This window comes from Theobroma cacao, chromosome 3 (genome assembly GCF_053813885.1).
Source record: "Theobroma cacao isolate CCN51 chromosome 3, ASM5381388v1, whole genome shotgun sequence".
Lineage (NCBI taxonomy): Eukaryota > Viridiplantae > Streptophyta > Magnoliopsida > Malvales > Malvaceae > Theobroma > Theobroma cacao.
The window spans coordinates 2546811-2565367 of NC_142641.1; the positions used below are offsets into that span (position 1 = coordinate 2546811).

The 18557-nt window shown below is 30.3% G+C and overlaps 1 protein-coding gene across 1 annotated transcript; it reads right to left on the bottom strand.

The window, feature by feature from the left end:
• Positions 1-12966: 12966 nt before the first annotated feature.
• On the bottom strand, positions 12967-14225 carry LOC18604122 (LOB domain-containing protein 40-like). The gene is made up of 2 exons (XM_007036461.3): positions 13832-14225; positions 12967-13719 (listed from the first exon to the last, which is right to left on the bottom strand). The coding sequence occupies exons 1-2, from the start codon at positions 14019-14021 to the stop codon at positions 13151-13153; spliced, it is 759 nt and encodes a 252-aa protein (XP_007036523.3). The 5' UTR covers positions 14022-14225; the 3' UTR covers positions 12967-13150.
• Positions 14226-18557: the final 4332 nt, after the last annotated feature.

The window sequence follows — 18557 nt, forward strand, 5'->3', positions numbered from 1 at the left end:
TCTGTGGTAAGATTATTCAACTCTGTTTCTACAGATTCTACAATATAAAAAATGTTTATTAGAAGCATATAAATAAATCAAACTTATTCTAATTATGCATTTAAACACAAGAAAAATAATAAAAAAGAATATCAAAGAATGAGAATGTATTACAATTTCCCCAAATAGCCAATCTTTAGAACATAAAATTTCCTTCGGAACATCTAATTTGTTAATATAGAAGTCTTAAAGAGTAAAATACCAAAAAGGGGGTGAATTGGTATTTAAAATTTTTTTTTGCAAAATTAAGTATAAAAACTAAAACTTTTTCACCCAAAAATATATTTTAGTACAACAACAAGTTTTCAACAATAAATCACTACGCATAAAAATAATATAGTAAAATAAGATATTTTCTTAAGTTAAATAACAATTATGAATGACAAAGTAAAAATATTTTCCTAAGTGTAAAAAAATAAATCAATACAAAACTATTTTACTAAGGCAAATGCAAGTAATGAATAATAATGTGGAAAATTAAAAAGAGATACAAAGATGTTATGGTTCAGTTTTTTCGATATATATATCCATTCCCCTAGCAACCAAGGAATTTTTAATTCACTAAAAAAATTCTTGCTTTTTAACGAAATCAAGCGAAAATTCTTACACCAACTTTTTATGGGATCAAGCAATAACCCTTACATAATCCACAAAAGAATTTTTGCTTTCTAACGAGATCAAGCGATAACCCACCAATAATTATTTTTACGGGCTCAACCGTAAGCACCTACAAATAGCTTTTCAAAGTTAAGCTAGAACTTTTATAATGGGGTACAAATTTCAGCAAGAAAATGCCTTTACAAAAGTTAGGTGCTAAGACTTTAAGCATGAGTGTAGTCAGAGAATAAATATTAGCTCAATGAAGTAAGTATTCAACTTTTGTACACTTGGTGAAAGACTCAAATGAAGCTAAAGAGCGAATATAAGCTTTTGGAGATTTCTCTAGGGTTTAAGGCTTTGGTTTAGGTCTTCTCTTGCTTCTAAACAACTCAAATGCAGCTATTTATAGCTGGTGTCAAGTTTGGAGCCGTTAGACACAAGTTTGAATATATCTAACCATTGATGAAGCTTAAAGGTCGACTGCAACGCTCTTAAGGTTGATTATGTTCTTCAAATTTATCAATTTAGGGGTCTATAGTTGAGTATAACCTTCTTCTACTTGATCCAACTTCTAAGAGGGTGTTTTTTGAAAATCTAACTGCTATAGTTGACTATACCTCCTCTATAGTCGATTGTCTTTGTAAAGTCAATTATTTCATGCTTTTGACTTGTCAAGGTTGACTATGTCTGTTTAAAACTTTGTTTTCTTCAACTTTCTAGAACAAGGTCGACTATAGACACTCCAAGGTCGACTATGGCTTCATACTCTTCAAGTTTTGCACTTTTTTCTGCCTTTGGATCAACTTGAGCTTTTCTAAGAACAACTTTTAACTTGTGTCTTGAGGTTTCTTTAGCTTTTTGGTACTTTTCTTCAGATATTTTTTCCTTGCCTTGTTCCTGCATTCCAATAACATTTCAAGACAAGCTTGCTCTTATTTTCTTAGCTAAATATGTATTGTTTGAAAGCTTATAAAATGTCTCTAATGATGCATGATTTTTCAAACAATTATGTAATCTTAGGAGATTAAAAAAATATTTAAGACAATTTCAAATGCTTGACATTAAGTTCAAGATAACAAGTGATTTTTGTCAAATCAAAACATGATGTAACTTAAGGCTAACATAGTTTAAGCGAGCTCCAATATTGATCAAGAACTCTACCACTAACACTAAAAATAGATTCGGAAGACACTGTGGATACAAGAATGGCCAAGATATCACGAGCTATGGCAACATCCTTAGGATAACGAAACTGATTTGTCTTCCAATATTGTAAAATATCTAATTCTATTGTCACATCAATTTTTTGTTCATCCAAATATTGCTCTAGTTGAGATTTGTTGTTGGTAATGCTAGACTCATTTTGAAAATACTCAAACTCCTTAATAAAAACAAAACAATTAAAAAATAATCAAATAAAAAATAGCAAAAAAATATTAAATTTTAATAAAAAATAATACTTCAAAACTAAAAAAAATAAAAACCTTTAAGAACTCTGTTTTTCCCATTTGCAACTTTCTCCTAAAAGGTAAGTCATAAAAAGTGTAATTTAAAGATGATGTTGGAGCATCATAACCTTGGCAGCATATTCATTATAAAAAGCAAATAAATGATCTTTAATCTTTTTAAATTCAGTTGAATTTCTCCCATAAAGGTTTGTGTAACTCCATTTCACAAATCAAATCTTGTATCGAGGATCAGATATCGCAACTATTGCTAAAATCACACTAAATTCGGACCAATACTTGTCAAACTTAGGAAATATTTGCATAGACATATTTTTCATATACACATCATCCCCATTCATATGTTTTTGCAAGGGCATGCGTGCCATGAATACCGAAGGAAACTATAAGTAGGTTGTGGGATGCTTTGTTCCAAAAAACACACAAGTAATCTCATAGAAGGCACTCAAGAACTTGCTAAGTTTCTCAATTCTATCCCAGTCATCTCTAGATGGATAAGTCTTAAAATTTGACTCACTAATTTTACAATGAGAAAAAACCAAGTGAAAATAAAGTGCACTTTCAACCATGAGAAATGTGGAGTTCCACCAAGTTGGAATATCTTGTTTAAGCCTTTTTTTGCATTTAAATGCATTATGTTCACACACTTTAAAAACTTTTGTTTTCTCCCTTAAGAACTTTTCATATGCTTAATACTTTTCCTCACTTTTTTGACAGCATTATCAACTTCTTTCAAACCATCTTGTATAATTAAATTAACAATATGAGCACAACATTTTATATGAAGAAACTTTTCACCTCTTAAAAGTGGTTTTACCATGTTCAAATGCACTTTCAACTTCTCAATAGAGTATCATTTGCAGAAGCATTGTCCAATGTCATAGAAAATGATTTACTTTCGATTCCCCATTCAACTACCAATGCATGAACCTTTTCACTCAAAGCAACACCATTGTGTGGAGGTGGCATAAAGGAAAAACTCAAGAATTTTTTTTGTAAAACCTAATTTTTGTCAACAAAATGAACAGTAAGACATATATACCCATCAATAGTGGGAAAAGTCCACAAATCAGAAGTCAAATAAATCCTACCAAGTGTTTCATGTTGTAAGCATTTTATCTTACATTCTTCTTTTTTATGCATCTTAAGTATATCAACTTTGATAGTGTTCTTAGAGAACAAAACAACATCTTCCCACAAATAAGTCAATAAAGTCTTAATGCTAGTTTACTCCGTAAATGATAAAGGCAAATTATTTATCACAATTGGCACTACTACTAATTCACAAAACTTTTCTAGATCAAACTTTGAATTCCTCATTAACATTGAACCATGTTTTTTTAGAAAAAATCATTAAACCTATATCATGTGTCTCTCTCCTAACACATTTTTCATTATGACATTTCATATTATTTGTCCCATTCTTGCTTTCACAATTCAAAAAATAACCACAGAGCTTGCACTTCGTTTGTGGTTTTCCATTAATTGAGTTCTTTTCGGCAAACGTTCAAAAAAGTCTAAACTTTTGAAGTTAACCACCTTTTTTTGTGTTTTCATCTCTACACAATCATCAGTAGTTTTCTTCACAAAATGAGCATTCGATTCAAGAGAAATATCAACATTGCTAGATTCCATCTACAAACATCAGTAGCAAAAATAAAATCAGTAAACAAAAATATGCAGCACTAAAAAAATATACATAAGCTGATAAACAATTTGCTCATGGAAAGAAAAAAGGCACATAACAATAAGCCAAAAATAAATAAAAGTTTTCACTTTTCATCTTTGCAGAACAACATAATAGTAACAATGTTCTACATGTTTTTACGTTAATTTAAAATTAACTAGCAAATTGGATTGCATTGTGCATCACTAACCAATCAAATTAATATTCCCCTAAATCTCCTCTGATTCCAGAACCAAGAAAATCAAAAACCTCTATTTTTTTTTATAATTCCATTCTTCTTTTGTTTCCAATAAAATGTTTTTCTTTTTAATAGAGAATGAAATTAAAATCTGAATCTAATTTTTTAGATAACAGATACATATAATTCTCATTAAGTTAAATACTCAACTAAAAAAAAACCACAACTAGTAGGAGACATTTAAAATTTAAATCATTAACATTTGATAAAATTTTGAGAAGAAAACAAACCTGTTAAACATTACCACAGCACCACCTAATTGGAGGAAAATGCCTTTAGGTTAAGATTTTTGGATTTTTAATTTCTTGGGAAATCATCGAATAGAAAGAAGAAGAGAAGAAACAGTGAAATAATCGATAAAATTTTTTGAATAATCAATGAAAGTATTGAGAAAATGGAATAGGAAAAGAACCAGAAGAAAAAGAAAGTTGAGCATACCTTTTGTTGTGTTGTTGAGTGTGCTTGTGCGGCTCATCTAAATGAAAAGAAAAATCAACATAACAATTAGTGTTTTGGATATTATTACTTTATTATATTTATGAAATTAAGAAAATCTTTTAAAATATTTGTTTAAAATTATTTAAACAAGAGTAAAATAGTTTTAAAATGTTAACTTTAACAAGTTATTAATAAATGTGTCACTAATATACGTGTGGACACGAAAACATGTTTAATTAATTGTGTTTAAACATGTTTTAAACATGTTAAACATGTTTAACACTTTAAGATACAAAATACGTTAAGGCCAAACACAAATCTGTTTAAACCCCGTGTCTTCTTGTGTCATATTCAAAATTGCCAAGTCTAATCCTATGCCATCAAAAAACTCTAATAAACACCTTGTAATTTTGCTCTATATGCAGAACAATTTTCTAGTTTGATTAAGAAACAACATTTCCAATTCCTAAAGTGGTCACAAACGACACCTTTTGTAGTAGATTAATAACATCAAGTTCAATGAGCTCTATTAGTGTTGAGTAGTATCCAATAATTTGTTTAGATAATTTTTCAAACTGTGTTTGTGTCACTTGATTCGTGAGTACCAAACTCAACAATTCCCTCTACATAATTTTTTTGGTACATAAGAATCAAAAAGATCAGATTTAAAATCTTAGACTAAGAAAGCCTAACATATCCTTAATAAGTAATGGACATAAATCTATCAGAGGATTACTTAAAGAAAACTTTCCCAACGAACAGTATTGAGCCACATTAGCAAGGAAGTATGTACACATGTTTCATTCCCTAAAGATAGGACGAATATCTCTTTCCCAGCCTTCTTGGGTCAAAGTAACGTAATCTTGAAATAAAGTAGAATATGGATGAGATGTCACAACACCCTCATTTAAGAAATGGACTATTACTGCTGCAATTGGTTCAATTTCAAGTTCTTAGCTAGCAATAAACCTTCTGAAATGCTTTAAAGTTTCGCTACCAAGCTATCTGTAGCACAAATGTTTAGGACAAAATCACAAACCCATTTTCCATTAGAATCCTGAATCAAACAGCCTATAAATGCGCACCTTAAGCTTGATTTGCAGGCACCATCAATATTAAGAATAAAACCATTTGGTTTTGGTGGCTTCCACTTGACCCATCTAGCCACATTTGTCACGACCCGGAACTCCCATCGGGCCCGTGACAACCGCCACGATGTCCCGATAAGCACTTATAACCCCGAATGCCGATCGAAACCCCGCAAATCTTAACATCAACTTTCGCATCTCCCCGGTGAGCGACAGTTATTAAATCTAGCATTTCAAGAAATCATAAGTTGTTTCCAACTCAAAACAATAAAAATATTATTTTCTAGCTCACTGGGGCATTTTCATCATTTTTTTTTTAAATTTTGAAATCCGTAAAAATGTAATATGTAAGTGGAAACACGAATTTCATGATTTAAATTAAATTTTGAAGTCTAAAACATTCGTTTAAAGTAAAATTATAGCTATTTGAATATAATAAAAACATTAAATAAAATATTCTATTTTCTTAAAACACAATATTTTCAAAGTCTTCTTAAAATAACTTTTGTAGCGTCAGAGTAAAATAAATTTATTCATATAGTAATAAAGATAATTAAAGTATGAAATTTCATTTACAGTGACACGTGGGCCCCCAACTAACTAAGAAGGTGTAGAGCTACGAACCCTTACTTCCTATGATGCAACTCCGAGATTAATTCTCGTCTTAATCAACTATCAACAAACTGTCCTGAGCCTGAAAAATGGATAGGAAGAGGGGTGAGATTAAATAATCCCAGTGAGTAAACAATTACCATCAAAAACATCTAAAACCGAGTAGATGGAGATAATATAAAAACGTTATATCTCAATAATGTTCATAACACAAATTTCGTTTCAATCTATACCAAACAATTTATTTTCATCAAAATTTTCTGACTTATGAATTTCTTAAACTTGGCCCCTACCATAATCATTCTCGCGGATACCTTCGTCAAGGTATCCCACTGAGACCGCCAAGGCTGTTCAATGACCCATACCCATAAACATGTTTTCACATTTGACACACAACCGTTCCTTGGTGTTGGCTGAGTCTCACTCTCACGTGGTGGCCCGAACGTGAGGTGCACTCAAATCATACCTCAGGAGATACTTCACCCAACATCTCCCACTAGAGGTAAATATATAATTGAGTTACCGTGCCCCTCTCATAGGCAGTCCACGGAAACCCCCACCACTGCAATGACCGTGAGGTGCATTCAAATCTTACCTCAGGAGATACTTCATCCAACATCTCCCCCCGGAGGTAACTATATAATTGGGTTACTGTGCCCCTTTCATAGGCAGTCCACGGAAACCCCCACCACTGCAGTGACCGTTTAATATACCACCAGACCTATAAAATTTTCAGTAGCATAATATGGCGAATAAAATTTAATTCAGTCTACCGAGACCAATCCAAAACTATTCATATATTTCATGCCAATCCCAAAAATTTAGCCATCATGCTACCATAGTGTCATAAGCCACAATTTCAATAACATATAAAATCATAAATTTCAACACAGTCTTCATATACTCAATTTTCCCAAAACAATGTTTGATTTCAAAATCAGTATAAATCTTATTTTTATTAAAAAAATATTTTAATTAGAAAACATAATATTTAATAATTTAAGCTCACCATTCAATAAAAGCATCAAATAAGTATAATAACTCTAGATATTTAAGACGATAAGTTGTCCACTCACAGTTCTAGGAGCCGATGTACTCCTAATCCCAGTCTTCAAGCACAATTTTCTGTACTTTTACCAGTGTAATTTGCTCACCACCTATCCATAATGTACAATACGTAATTCACCACATCAATGCTTGACCATTATAAAATCAATTCAGACTCGGTATATATGCATGATATGACATGCAACTTATCCGACTATCGCTTAAATGCGGTGTTAACCTAATTCGGTCTATTACCCGATTAAATTACTAACGCGTCCAATTTAATCTCAAATTAATTTTTTTCAGTTTCTATACCTCAATTGCACCCAAATTGACTTAATGTCCCTCAGTATGGTGCAAATTATCAGTCCCGATAGTAAATTACGAAAATACCCCTAATGGGTAAAAATTCGTATTTTTGCTTCGAAAATTTTCATTATTTTTCTAGACTCATAATTCATCATTATTCATCATAATTCCTCAAATAAACATCAAGATCATCAGCCAATATTCCCCTAGAAAATTCGACCAATAATGGTAATGGAGGAAAATAAATTCTTTTCTTGTTGTTTTGTTCTTAAATATGCTAAACTAACTTAAAACACTAACATAACTTAAAATCAAATTAATCTAACAAGTTTCTCTCTCCTAACCCATTTTTTCAGAATTGAATTCATCCTCAAATCACATGATTCAACGATGAAAAATGATGAGAAATGCATGGAAATGATAAATCTTAAGCTAAGCTTGAAAAATCATACCTTTAAACACTTGATTCCTTGAAAAATCACACTTTTTCTTTGAATTTTCTCACTCTAGGGTTTGTTCTTATTTCTCTCTCTCTCCTGCTGGTTCTGGCTGACCATCCCAATGAAAAATTCTGGAATTTTCAAGCCTTTTAATAGGCTTAATAAAATATTATTATTTTATTTACCTTTTGAATATTTTATTATTTTATTTTTTTCTAGCCATCTTTTTGACTTTCTTTTTCTACCACTCAATCCTCTTCACTTATCCATGTCTTCCATGAAATTTCTAGACTTTTCCAAAGTTTTGGTGGAACAAATTTTTAAAAATTACACTTTTGCCCCGGTAAAGTGAAAAATTACATTTTTACCCCAAAAACTGAAAAATTGCCCATAGACATATTTTTCATCTCTTATACTCATACCATTATCCAATTTGTCAAATGTGATCTAAATTCTCTCAAAATCTCAAATTTTGTCCGCGAGTGGAAAAATTATAATTTTGCCCCTAGATAGTGAAAATTTCGGTTTGACTCCGAATTGATCCTCGAACTCCTAATTACCGTTTTGAGTCATTCTTGAACTGTGAAACTCTTAATTTCACCTTAAAATTTCTATTTGAACTAGTTCGAGGCTTAATCGACTTAATGATACCATTAGGGGCAATATCGTCTTTTAACGATTTCTCGAACTTCCTAAATATACAAACATTCTATCGAGCATGTGAATGATATTATAATTATTTTACAAAGCAGGGTTTGACAACATTTCTATTATTCTGCTTTCATTCCATGGCTGATCCAATTTCTCTATCTAGAAGTCAAGACTATTCCATAAATTACTAGGTCATAAATCAAGCTGATGGAAAACCCACTTGTTCCTGGTTTTCCAAAGTTCCCATAGAGTCATAGAAAATTGAACACTCCACATCACATTATCAATAATTCTAAACTTACTAGAACAATTTCTTCACAGCCATTCTTTTAAATCTGAATTAAAGAAACTTGCCTTGTCAATTTCTAAATGCAATCAATACCTCCAAACCTTTCTCGCATAAGGGTAGTCTTTAAACAAAGGTAAAATCGATTCAACACCAAGTAAGCATCTAGGACAAGTCACAACGTCCACCATTTGTTTCTTTATTCTATTTTCATTTGTATTTAGTTTATCATGATACAAAGTCTACATGAAAATCGAAACCTCTCTGTACAATGTATGTGCCAAATCCACATTAGGTCCTCCACTTTCAAGTTTCCAATCTATTGAATGTGCACCAGCTTATAAGTGGAGTTAACGTGAAGCCTCCATTGCTCTCCCACACCAAGTTATTTGATCTCCCCGAGGAATTGTTAAAGGGATTGTAATTGCTCTTATTTCCAATAATTTACCTAAAGAGAGAATATGCCAAATAGAGTCAAATTGCCATTCCTTATGGATACTAATAAAATCAATAACCTTTTTAGAGAACAACTCATTATTAACAGCACCAAGAGCATATCGAATAAAAGGGCCATCACCCACCCACCGATCATTCCAAAAGCTAACATTTTTACCATCTCCTATAACTCATTTTTTACCCAAATTCAAAAAAATTCTATACTTCAAAATACTTCTCCAAATAGAAAAAGCATAAGCACAAATAGGTACAAACTTGAAATCAAAATTATGGAGATACTTATCTTGGAAAATTTCACAAGATAAGGAACTTAAGTTATTTTCCAAGCGTTAACCAATTTTTGCAAGCAAAGACAAGTTTGAGTGCCTTGTTGAACATAAACCCAAACCACCATAAGCCTTCGATAAGCACACCTTATCCCAACTGATCAGATGATTGTGGGAGCTATCATATTTACTGACCCATAAAAAATTTTGAGCAATCTTATCCAACTACTAATAAGTAGCCATAGGGAGTAAGGCTGTCTGTATTAAGTAAATTGGAATGGCATTCATAACAAATTGTATTAGAATTCTTCTACTCGTCTTCGATAACACATTCTTTTTCCAAAATCTAAACTCCTTGTTTCTCCTAATGTCTCTTGTATGTTGCTAATTCCCTAGGCATCGCTTATGGAATCCCAGTTATAGAGGACTTGGGTAAATACTTAGGTGTTTTTATTGTTCACAAGAGAGCATCTAAATAGTTATATGCTTTTATTGTGGATAAAGTTTGAGACCGAATCGGATGCTGCTGCAAACTCGTACTTTATAACAACCTACATTTGCCCTGTATTTGCTTGAGTAAAAAAAAGTAAGTCATTCGTATAAAATAAATGTCAAAGTATCGAGTTCAACCGAGATGTTTTGATTGTCTTCTTTTCTTCTTATAAACCTACTCTTGTATCATGTAAGACAATTTTTTTCATACACAAAATAAACAGATATAGGGACAAAGGATCATTTTGTCTTAAAACCTATTGTGTAGAGAAATACAAAAGAGATTCACTATTCCAATTTAAAGACAACAAATTCGAAGTAACACAAAACATAATTAAAATAATCAATTGTAAGAGAAAATTAAAATCAATCAAAACTTGCGTTAGAAATTCTCAATCCACACTATCATAGGCTTTGTGTAAGTTAATCCTCATAATCATACCCATTTTCCTTACTTTCCGTTTCATAAGAGAATGCACAACTTCTTGAGTAATCAGAACATTATCACTAGTACTTCTACTTGTGAGGAAATTGCTCTGAAATGGTCCTACCATCTCCTATAAAAGAGGCCTTAATCTATTTACTAAAAGCTTCGTAAGAATTTTATACAAAGTATTAAGTAATCTAATAGATCTAAAATCCATCATTATCAATGAATTTTCTTTCTTTGAAATTATATTGATATAGGCTTTAGAAAAATCGAATGGGAAAAAGCCATCTACCAAAGCTTGATTCACAATGTGCATTTATCATTTGATTAAAAAGTTGAATTCAAATCTTTTTTCTTTATAATAGTACATATAAATAATTTTTTTTCTTTTTACTTAAATTCAAAATATAAAACACTTAAATTTTTTTAACTATTTTTAGTTTAGTTTGATAATAAGTGTATGTATCATCTGTTTAAAAAATTGAGTTCAAATCTTTTTTTTTTTACCAAACAACAAAAATTATGAAATTTACCCTAGTGGTCACAAAAAATATTAAGGTATAAAATTACATCACTCTCCACTCTCTTGAGCTTCCTTTATACGTGCTGAGAAAAAAAAAGACTCTAACCTTCTAGTAATAATTAAAGAATAAAAATAATGATTTTTATTTTCCTTGCACATAATTCAGGGTCTAAAGAGAAAACGGAAATTCAAACCTTTTACCCTAATTTTATTAAAAGAATGATAAAAGCAACTAGGTCAAGTTTAGGAATGTGTAGTTTTTAAAGGAAGGAGTGGGATATTTTAATATATATAATATATATTTATAGAATAATGAAATGTCTTAAATGTATATAATTTCATATATTTTGTTTTGATATTAAATTTATTTAGATAATTTTTCATACTACCTTTGTGTCACTTGATTCATGAGTTGTACACAATACCAAACTCAACAATTCCCTTTATATAATATTATAGATAAACAAGTTTTTCCTTTTTTATTTTCTAAATTTTCATTCTCTTATTAATTTCTTAAATTTGAAATACCGAAAACTTTTGAAGTTTTAATTGCTTTTAACTTAATGGTAAATGTATGTATCATCAATTTAAAAAGTTGAATTCAAATATTTTTTTCTCGAACCAAAGAAACAAATATTATAAAGTTTACCCTAGTGGTCACCAAAAGATTAAGGTCCAAAATTAGATCACTGTCCACTGTCTCATCCTTCCTCTCCATATGTAACAATAAAAAAAACTCCAACCTTCTAGTCATTAAAGACTAAAACCAATGACCATTTTTTTTTTCCTTGCAAATTAATTATGGGTCAAAAGAGAGAAAGAAAATTCAAACCTTTTACCTTAATTTTATTAAAAGACTGATAAGAGCAACTAGGTCAAGTTTGGATTACTTTAACAACATAGTACCACAAACAATTACCTATACAAGAAGATAAACAAACCAACCATATCCTATGCCCATAATTATTTAAATAAATTAATCCGTCGAAAATCTGTGGATGTGTGGAAAACTAACGGTATTTTTAATAGAGTGCTAATTAAGAAAAAAAAAAGTATAAAAGATCACGTGAGCAAAATTAAAATTATAAAACATGTAAGTGGAATTTACCTTAAATTAATCCGTTAATCGATGGATCCGAGGGAAACTGGCAGCATTTTTAGTTTATATTTCTTGTTTTATCCTGAATAACTATGGGCTCTTTGAAGCAAGTGAATCTGGGCATTGCAATTATGTAGAATTTTCCTTCCTACGAGGGGCCATTGCAATGCTTGTTTAAAACAAGTTGGGTTTATGCTTGCCTATGGGCATTAGGCAAAACCATAAGCCATGCCAGTTATTTGGAGTTTGGCCAAAAGAACAACGTTCCAATCAAACTTAACTGGCAGGTAAGATATTATGAAGGGAAGACTGGTCAATGCTCAAAGTGGAAGCCACCCACTCACCAACCCTAGCATTTTTCTAAGAAAAATAAGATTCAATGTACTGTATTTTTCAAAGAAAAATAAGATTCAATGTACTCTATTGAGGAAGAAATGCATGCATTAATTCTCTTAATTGAGAATATATATATATATATATATATAAACTGATTTTCAGATAATACAAATAGGAATAGGCTTTTTACATAGTAAATACACACACTTGCCAAGTGTTCCAATACCAACAAACCTCTTTGAATAGTAAAAGAAACACTTTATCAATGTTTATCAAAATTTTCCGCGCCAACAAGTACTAAAAATTAATATCTCATCAAAAACAATTAAATTTTTAATAAAATTTGTCAAAAATTTCATGCGAGTTCGAGTACTCTATTAAATAATCAGATTCGATTTAAGATATTTCAAAACGGACGCACTGTTCATTGATATCTTAAAAATATTGTAATAATTTACTTCGAAAAAAAAAAGGGAATGGAACCCCTCATAACCTTAATTTGTGTACAATGTTCTTTCTCTTTAGCACTTTGGAAAAGCCACTATTTACCAAGAAATGAAACATTAAAATTGGGACCAAGTTTTCTCATCTCTTTTAAGCTATACCAAAAAAGGAAAGAAAAACTCAAACGCTGTCCTACAAATAACCTAACATGAACCTTGCCCAAGATCCAGTTGCACTCCGCACGTGGCATCATCACAGCCGTTGATACTGTTCGCTCTCTTCCTTGGGCTCGGCTCGAACCCTAAAGTCAGGTCCAACTCCAAATCACTCCCGTCGGCCAACTCATCAGCCTTTGCCAACGAAACCTCCACGGTCTCCACCGACACGGTGTCACCTTCCGCACCATCCCCTCCCGGACTACGCCTCTGACTCAAGCCCGATTCATGGCTCACCGACTCATGACAAACCTCCTTCTCCACCTTCGCCTTCGGTTTCCAAGCCGACCGCTTGAACCGTCCCCGAGACTTGATCTTGCGAAGCCCATCATCGGAGTTCTTCTCTTTTGACACGTGCCGAATGTCGCAAGAGGATTTGAGATGTGGGCTCGGGTCCGACAACTCAGACGAGACTTTATTAATCGGTGAGCCCCTAAGAACAGCGTCTACGGCTGCTTCGCAGAGATGCCAGCTCCCGGACCACATCAACCCGACCGAACCGTGAACCGGGTTCACTATCCGGCCGCATGCTTCGTAAAGCAATGATTTAAAAATCCCTGTAAACCCCCAAAAAAAAAAAACAAAAAACGAGCCACGTTATTGATGAAAACGTAAAGTAAAAGAAAAATCTGTATTTGGGTAGGAAGTAAAGCAAAGATTAGTAAATACCAGGACGGAGATTTTCGGGGCCAGCGTTAATGAGGTTAATAAGGCCAGCACGGCCGTAGAATTTAGCAAGGAAAAGGGTGGCATTGGCTTGGGATTGGGCGGTGGCGATCCATTGGAGGCAAGGTCTTATACTGCAACTCTCAGTGCACCCTTTCCGAAGGACTCGACAACCGTTGCAACTCATCCGCATGAGTAACCAGAGAGTGAAAGATTAATTGATTTTCCTTTCTGGTTTGATTTTGAGGACGGGTTTTTAGGGGGTTTTGGAATTATGAGGCGGTTGACGTTGGAAGCGGAGGATTGTTGTAGAATTGTATATGGTTTGAAACTTGGGAAGGAAAGAAATGAAGGGGATATTTAAGATGGGTGAGTGGGGAGACGGACGTGGGGTTTTTGTTTGAAAAAAGTGGCGGGTGGGAGTGGTGCAGTGGTTTCCAAGGAAACAGGTGATTGACTCCTTTCGTGGGTTTTACAGTTCCTTGGGGAACTGCCAACTAATTGCCCATTTGTCCTTGGTGATTCTTCATTTGTCCTTTCATTTTTCTGTTTCCATATTTGCCCATTCCTTTTTTTACTTTTTACAACTCTTTTAATCATTTTTATTATATAATAAAATAATAATTTGTTTTAAATTATAATAATAGAAAAATGAAAAATAATTATTCAAAAAAATTGAAAGCGTTATTCGAATAATTGGCTATCATTCCTTTTATAAAAATAAAAAGTTTTAAACGTAATTAATTTTCTTGTATTGTTTAGGAAAGCATTATCTGAGGAAAAAAAAATTGGGAAATAGCAGAAGCTGTCAATAAAGGCCAAATCTAAGATTAAGATCCGAGGAAGCTGAGGCATGCAAGAGGAACGACAGGCGAGCAACGTGTTCAGATTCTTGCCGTGCTGACGAGTCGCCACATCGTGACACAAACACCTACAACCCCCCTTACAGCCAACCCCCACACGCCATCTTCCCCACGCCCCAAAACAAAGGGGAAAAAAATCCAATTTAAAAGTTCTCTCACGTCTGCTTGACAATTTTGTACGCAGAGGGACAATATGACATGAACATGACACGAATTTAAGCGAATTTTGATTTATTCAAATCGTATTTAATGTATAAATTGTGTCAAACTCACTTAATTTACACTATCAATTATATCGTGTATTCATATCACGCATTCACGTGTCTTACATATTTAATACATGGATAAGATCTCTTTTTTAAAAAAATTAAGATTTATTTATTGATATATAAATATTAATATAATTAAAATTTATTAACATTAAATTTTATTATATTTTATAAATATTATAATTTTTATAATTTTTTATTATAAATTTGAATAATGAAATTTTAATTTATTTGTATATATTTTAATTTAATCATGTTATGTTAATTGTGTAAACATGTTGTAAATTAAGATAATATACTATGACTTTTTAAGTTTTAATCATAATTTCATATAAATCTATTATTATTTAAAATAAATAGTTTGCCCAAACGCGACATTAACAAACAAACATAAAATATTTGAAATACTCTTATTATTTCTTCACCTTTTTTCTTTCTCTTAAGCCGATCGATGTCACTCCCTAGTCACCTTATAGCAAAATTTTATGCTCCCCCGACTAGATCCAATCGAGGAACATCTCATTCACGCTTATCATGCTTTCTGCAGTTGTCATTGCTATTCAGCTCCACCGTCTAGTGGAGAAAATCTAGTGAGAGAAGGAGAGAGAATGCTTGGATAGAGAGAGAAAGAAATTGTAAAAATGAAAAAAATTATATTGTATATAGTAATAATTTTCAAAATTTATAAAAAATAAAATCATTCTAAAAATATTATCATATCATCAAATTAACGAAATTTAATGGTAGAACTTATATATCTAGTGAAAGATATTTTTTTGAAACAAATTATTCATTTCAAATACTAATAGATTCGTGTAAAATTATGTTCAAAATTTAAGGGATTAAGATATTTTATCTCATAAATTATAAATTTTAATCGTATCAATCGTATTGTATTGCATAAAATTTATATAATTTAGTGAATATGTTAATCATGTAGTATCATATCACCCGTATATTGAACGTATCTATATTAGTAATTAAGTTCTTCACATGATTAATTAATTTCGTATTTACTTAAATTATTGTTAATATCTTATATTTATATGATAAAATTAAAAATCAAAAACACTGATCTACCGGAACGGGACGAGAAACAGCGCGTGCGAACCATGTAAAAACAAAAGCTAAAATAAAACGCGGTTCTTGATTTCGTCAATTCCCGGTTTTGCGGAATCCGTACAGCGGTATTTGATGGGCGAATGGCGAAAGGGCAGAAGCCGAAGGGTCGTATCTGTGGGCGCCCTTAGTTACCAAAGCCTCTGGTTTTAAGGCTTTAAAACTTCTCGTACAGGCTAAAGTCTCTTCTACATCCGTCTGTCTGTCCCTTTGACAATCTCACTTCTAATGTCCAACGTGGTAAAAAGTGGATTCTTCTATTAATTAAATGTTAATTGGTGTAGAATTTGGATTTAGGGTTAATCTTTTTGTTCATTAATTTATGTTATTTGTTCTTTAAAACAATATTACTTTTAATTTTAATATTATTTTTCGACATATAAAAATTTTGATTAGAGATAATTATTTAAATACTTCGTTCCATGATTTTAACTTAAAAATCTTAAATTTTAATATTTATATATAAAATATTTGATTCAATTATTAATGCATGATTCACACCTTACCTCAATGCTTTTATTTTAATTAGTATTGTTTCAGATAAAGTGATAAATTAATATACTTGCAATATCTCACCCAAATGAACAACATTGTTGAAAACTTTAAATACACTAGTATTTATTGTTAACTGTGTTGCATGTAAGTATTTTTTTTCTTAATTATATTTATATAAAAATATTAATGTAATTTAAAATATAAAATAATTCAAAATTTGTAACATTAATCTAATATTAAAACTATTAAAATTAGTAATTAAATGCTATTAGAATTCTTATCACAATTAAATTGGGAAGAATGAGATTTGTACCCTAATAAAATAACTCCTATAAAATACTATTTTACCCAATTATGAGTTTGACTGAAATTCGAAAGCTTGTGTTCACTAACTTTTTTGTCCCACAAGTAATATTATGAATTGAATCCAACAATATAAGGGAAAAATTAAAAAGTCTCATTGAACACGTATCTTTGTCGACGAAATTGATAGAGTTATCAAGCAAAATTTGTTGCTTATTAATGAAAGTAATTAAATGCAATTAGAATTGTTATTTATAGATTGGATAAATCTTATTGATATTTATAATAATTTTTTTAAAAATATGACAATTTAGAAATAAGATTGGACTTTATCCCATTCAGTGTTTGTACCTACTCTTTAATTTGAGAATTAATCCTTATCTGATACTATCATGTTACAAATATTATTTATGTAATATTTAAAAATTATCTAAAATGAAAAAAATAATTTATAAATACAATAAATAAAAATATTTATTTTGTTATGCTTCCTTATTATGTCTTCCATGTAGTTCTTGGACTTACTTAGATGCTAAACTTAGGCACCAATTATAAAAACAATAATAAAAGTAAGTTGATTGTTTAGGTTGCGTTTAGTGCCTTACAATACAATTACATTGTAGGAAATCTAATTGCAACTAATATGATTAAAAGAAATGTGATTGTTGGTATGATAATATTACAACATTTGGTATATTAAGGAAAGTGTGATTAAAATACTGGGAAGATAACCTTGTAACATTTAGTTTACAAGCACTTTATTAGAAATGTAATGTTAATTTTCAGAATTATTCATAATATATTAAAATGTAATTTAATATACTTGTATGTTTTTTCGATATCATCTCTTAAATAAATTTTCCAGCAAATAACCAAGCATCGAGCAAATCCATGTTAATATTAATTAAAAAATAATTTTTTATTTGTTAGCAATTTTAAAAATTTTATACTTTATTGTTATTATTATTATTTTGAAATAATCCTAGAACATTAAAATTGGGAATAATTATTTATAGAAAAAAATAAAAAAAATAAACAAAGAAAATTTTTGAAAAAAATTGAAAGTAAAAAAGAAATATTTTTATTTTTATAAGTTCATTAAAAATCACATAGTGAAAATAATTTTTATAATTTTAAAAAATTATAAGCATAAAAAATAATATCTTCTATTTTTGAAAAATTCTAAATATATTTTTTTATTTTATGGATTTTGTAATCTTTTATAAAAATAAAAATTATTTATAGTTTTTATCGTTCTAGAATTTTTTTAATAATTAAAAATTATTTTTGATTATTTTTAAATTTTTTAGAATTTCTAAGTATTAAAAAATTATTTTATGTTTTTCTAAATTTATAGATTTTTTTTTTCAAAAATTTACAAAAATTTCTATTTTTTAATGTGATAAAAATTAAGTTTTTGTTATGAAATATAACTTGAAAGAATAATTATGAGAAAAAATATTTAGAAGAAGTAAGAAGGTCTTATTTAATAGTGTATTTACAAATAAAGTGATGGACCTATTTATAAACTAATAACCCCTTGTGTAGATAGAATTTATAAGATAAAGATAATGTTTAAAGGATTTGATTTGGTTTGATTAAATTCTAATCTTCATCCAATATAATTTATATCTAAATCTATATATACATAATCAAATACAAGAATTCAAATTAGATTAA

Excerpts from the sequence above, each read along its gene's own strand:
- LOC18604122 (XM_007036461.3), bottom strand. The coding sequence starts at position 14,021 with ATGCGGATGAGTTGCAACGGTTGTCGAGTCCTTCGGAAAGGGTGCACT. Across the intron at positions 13,720-13,831 it reads CCCCGAAAATCTCCGTCCTG|GGATTTTTAAATCATTGCTT; the intron begins GTATTTACTAAT and ends GGGGGTTTACAG.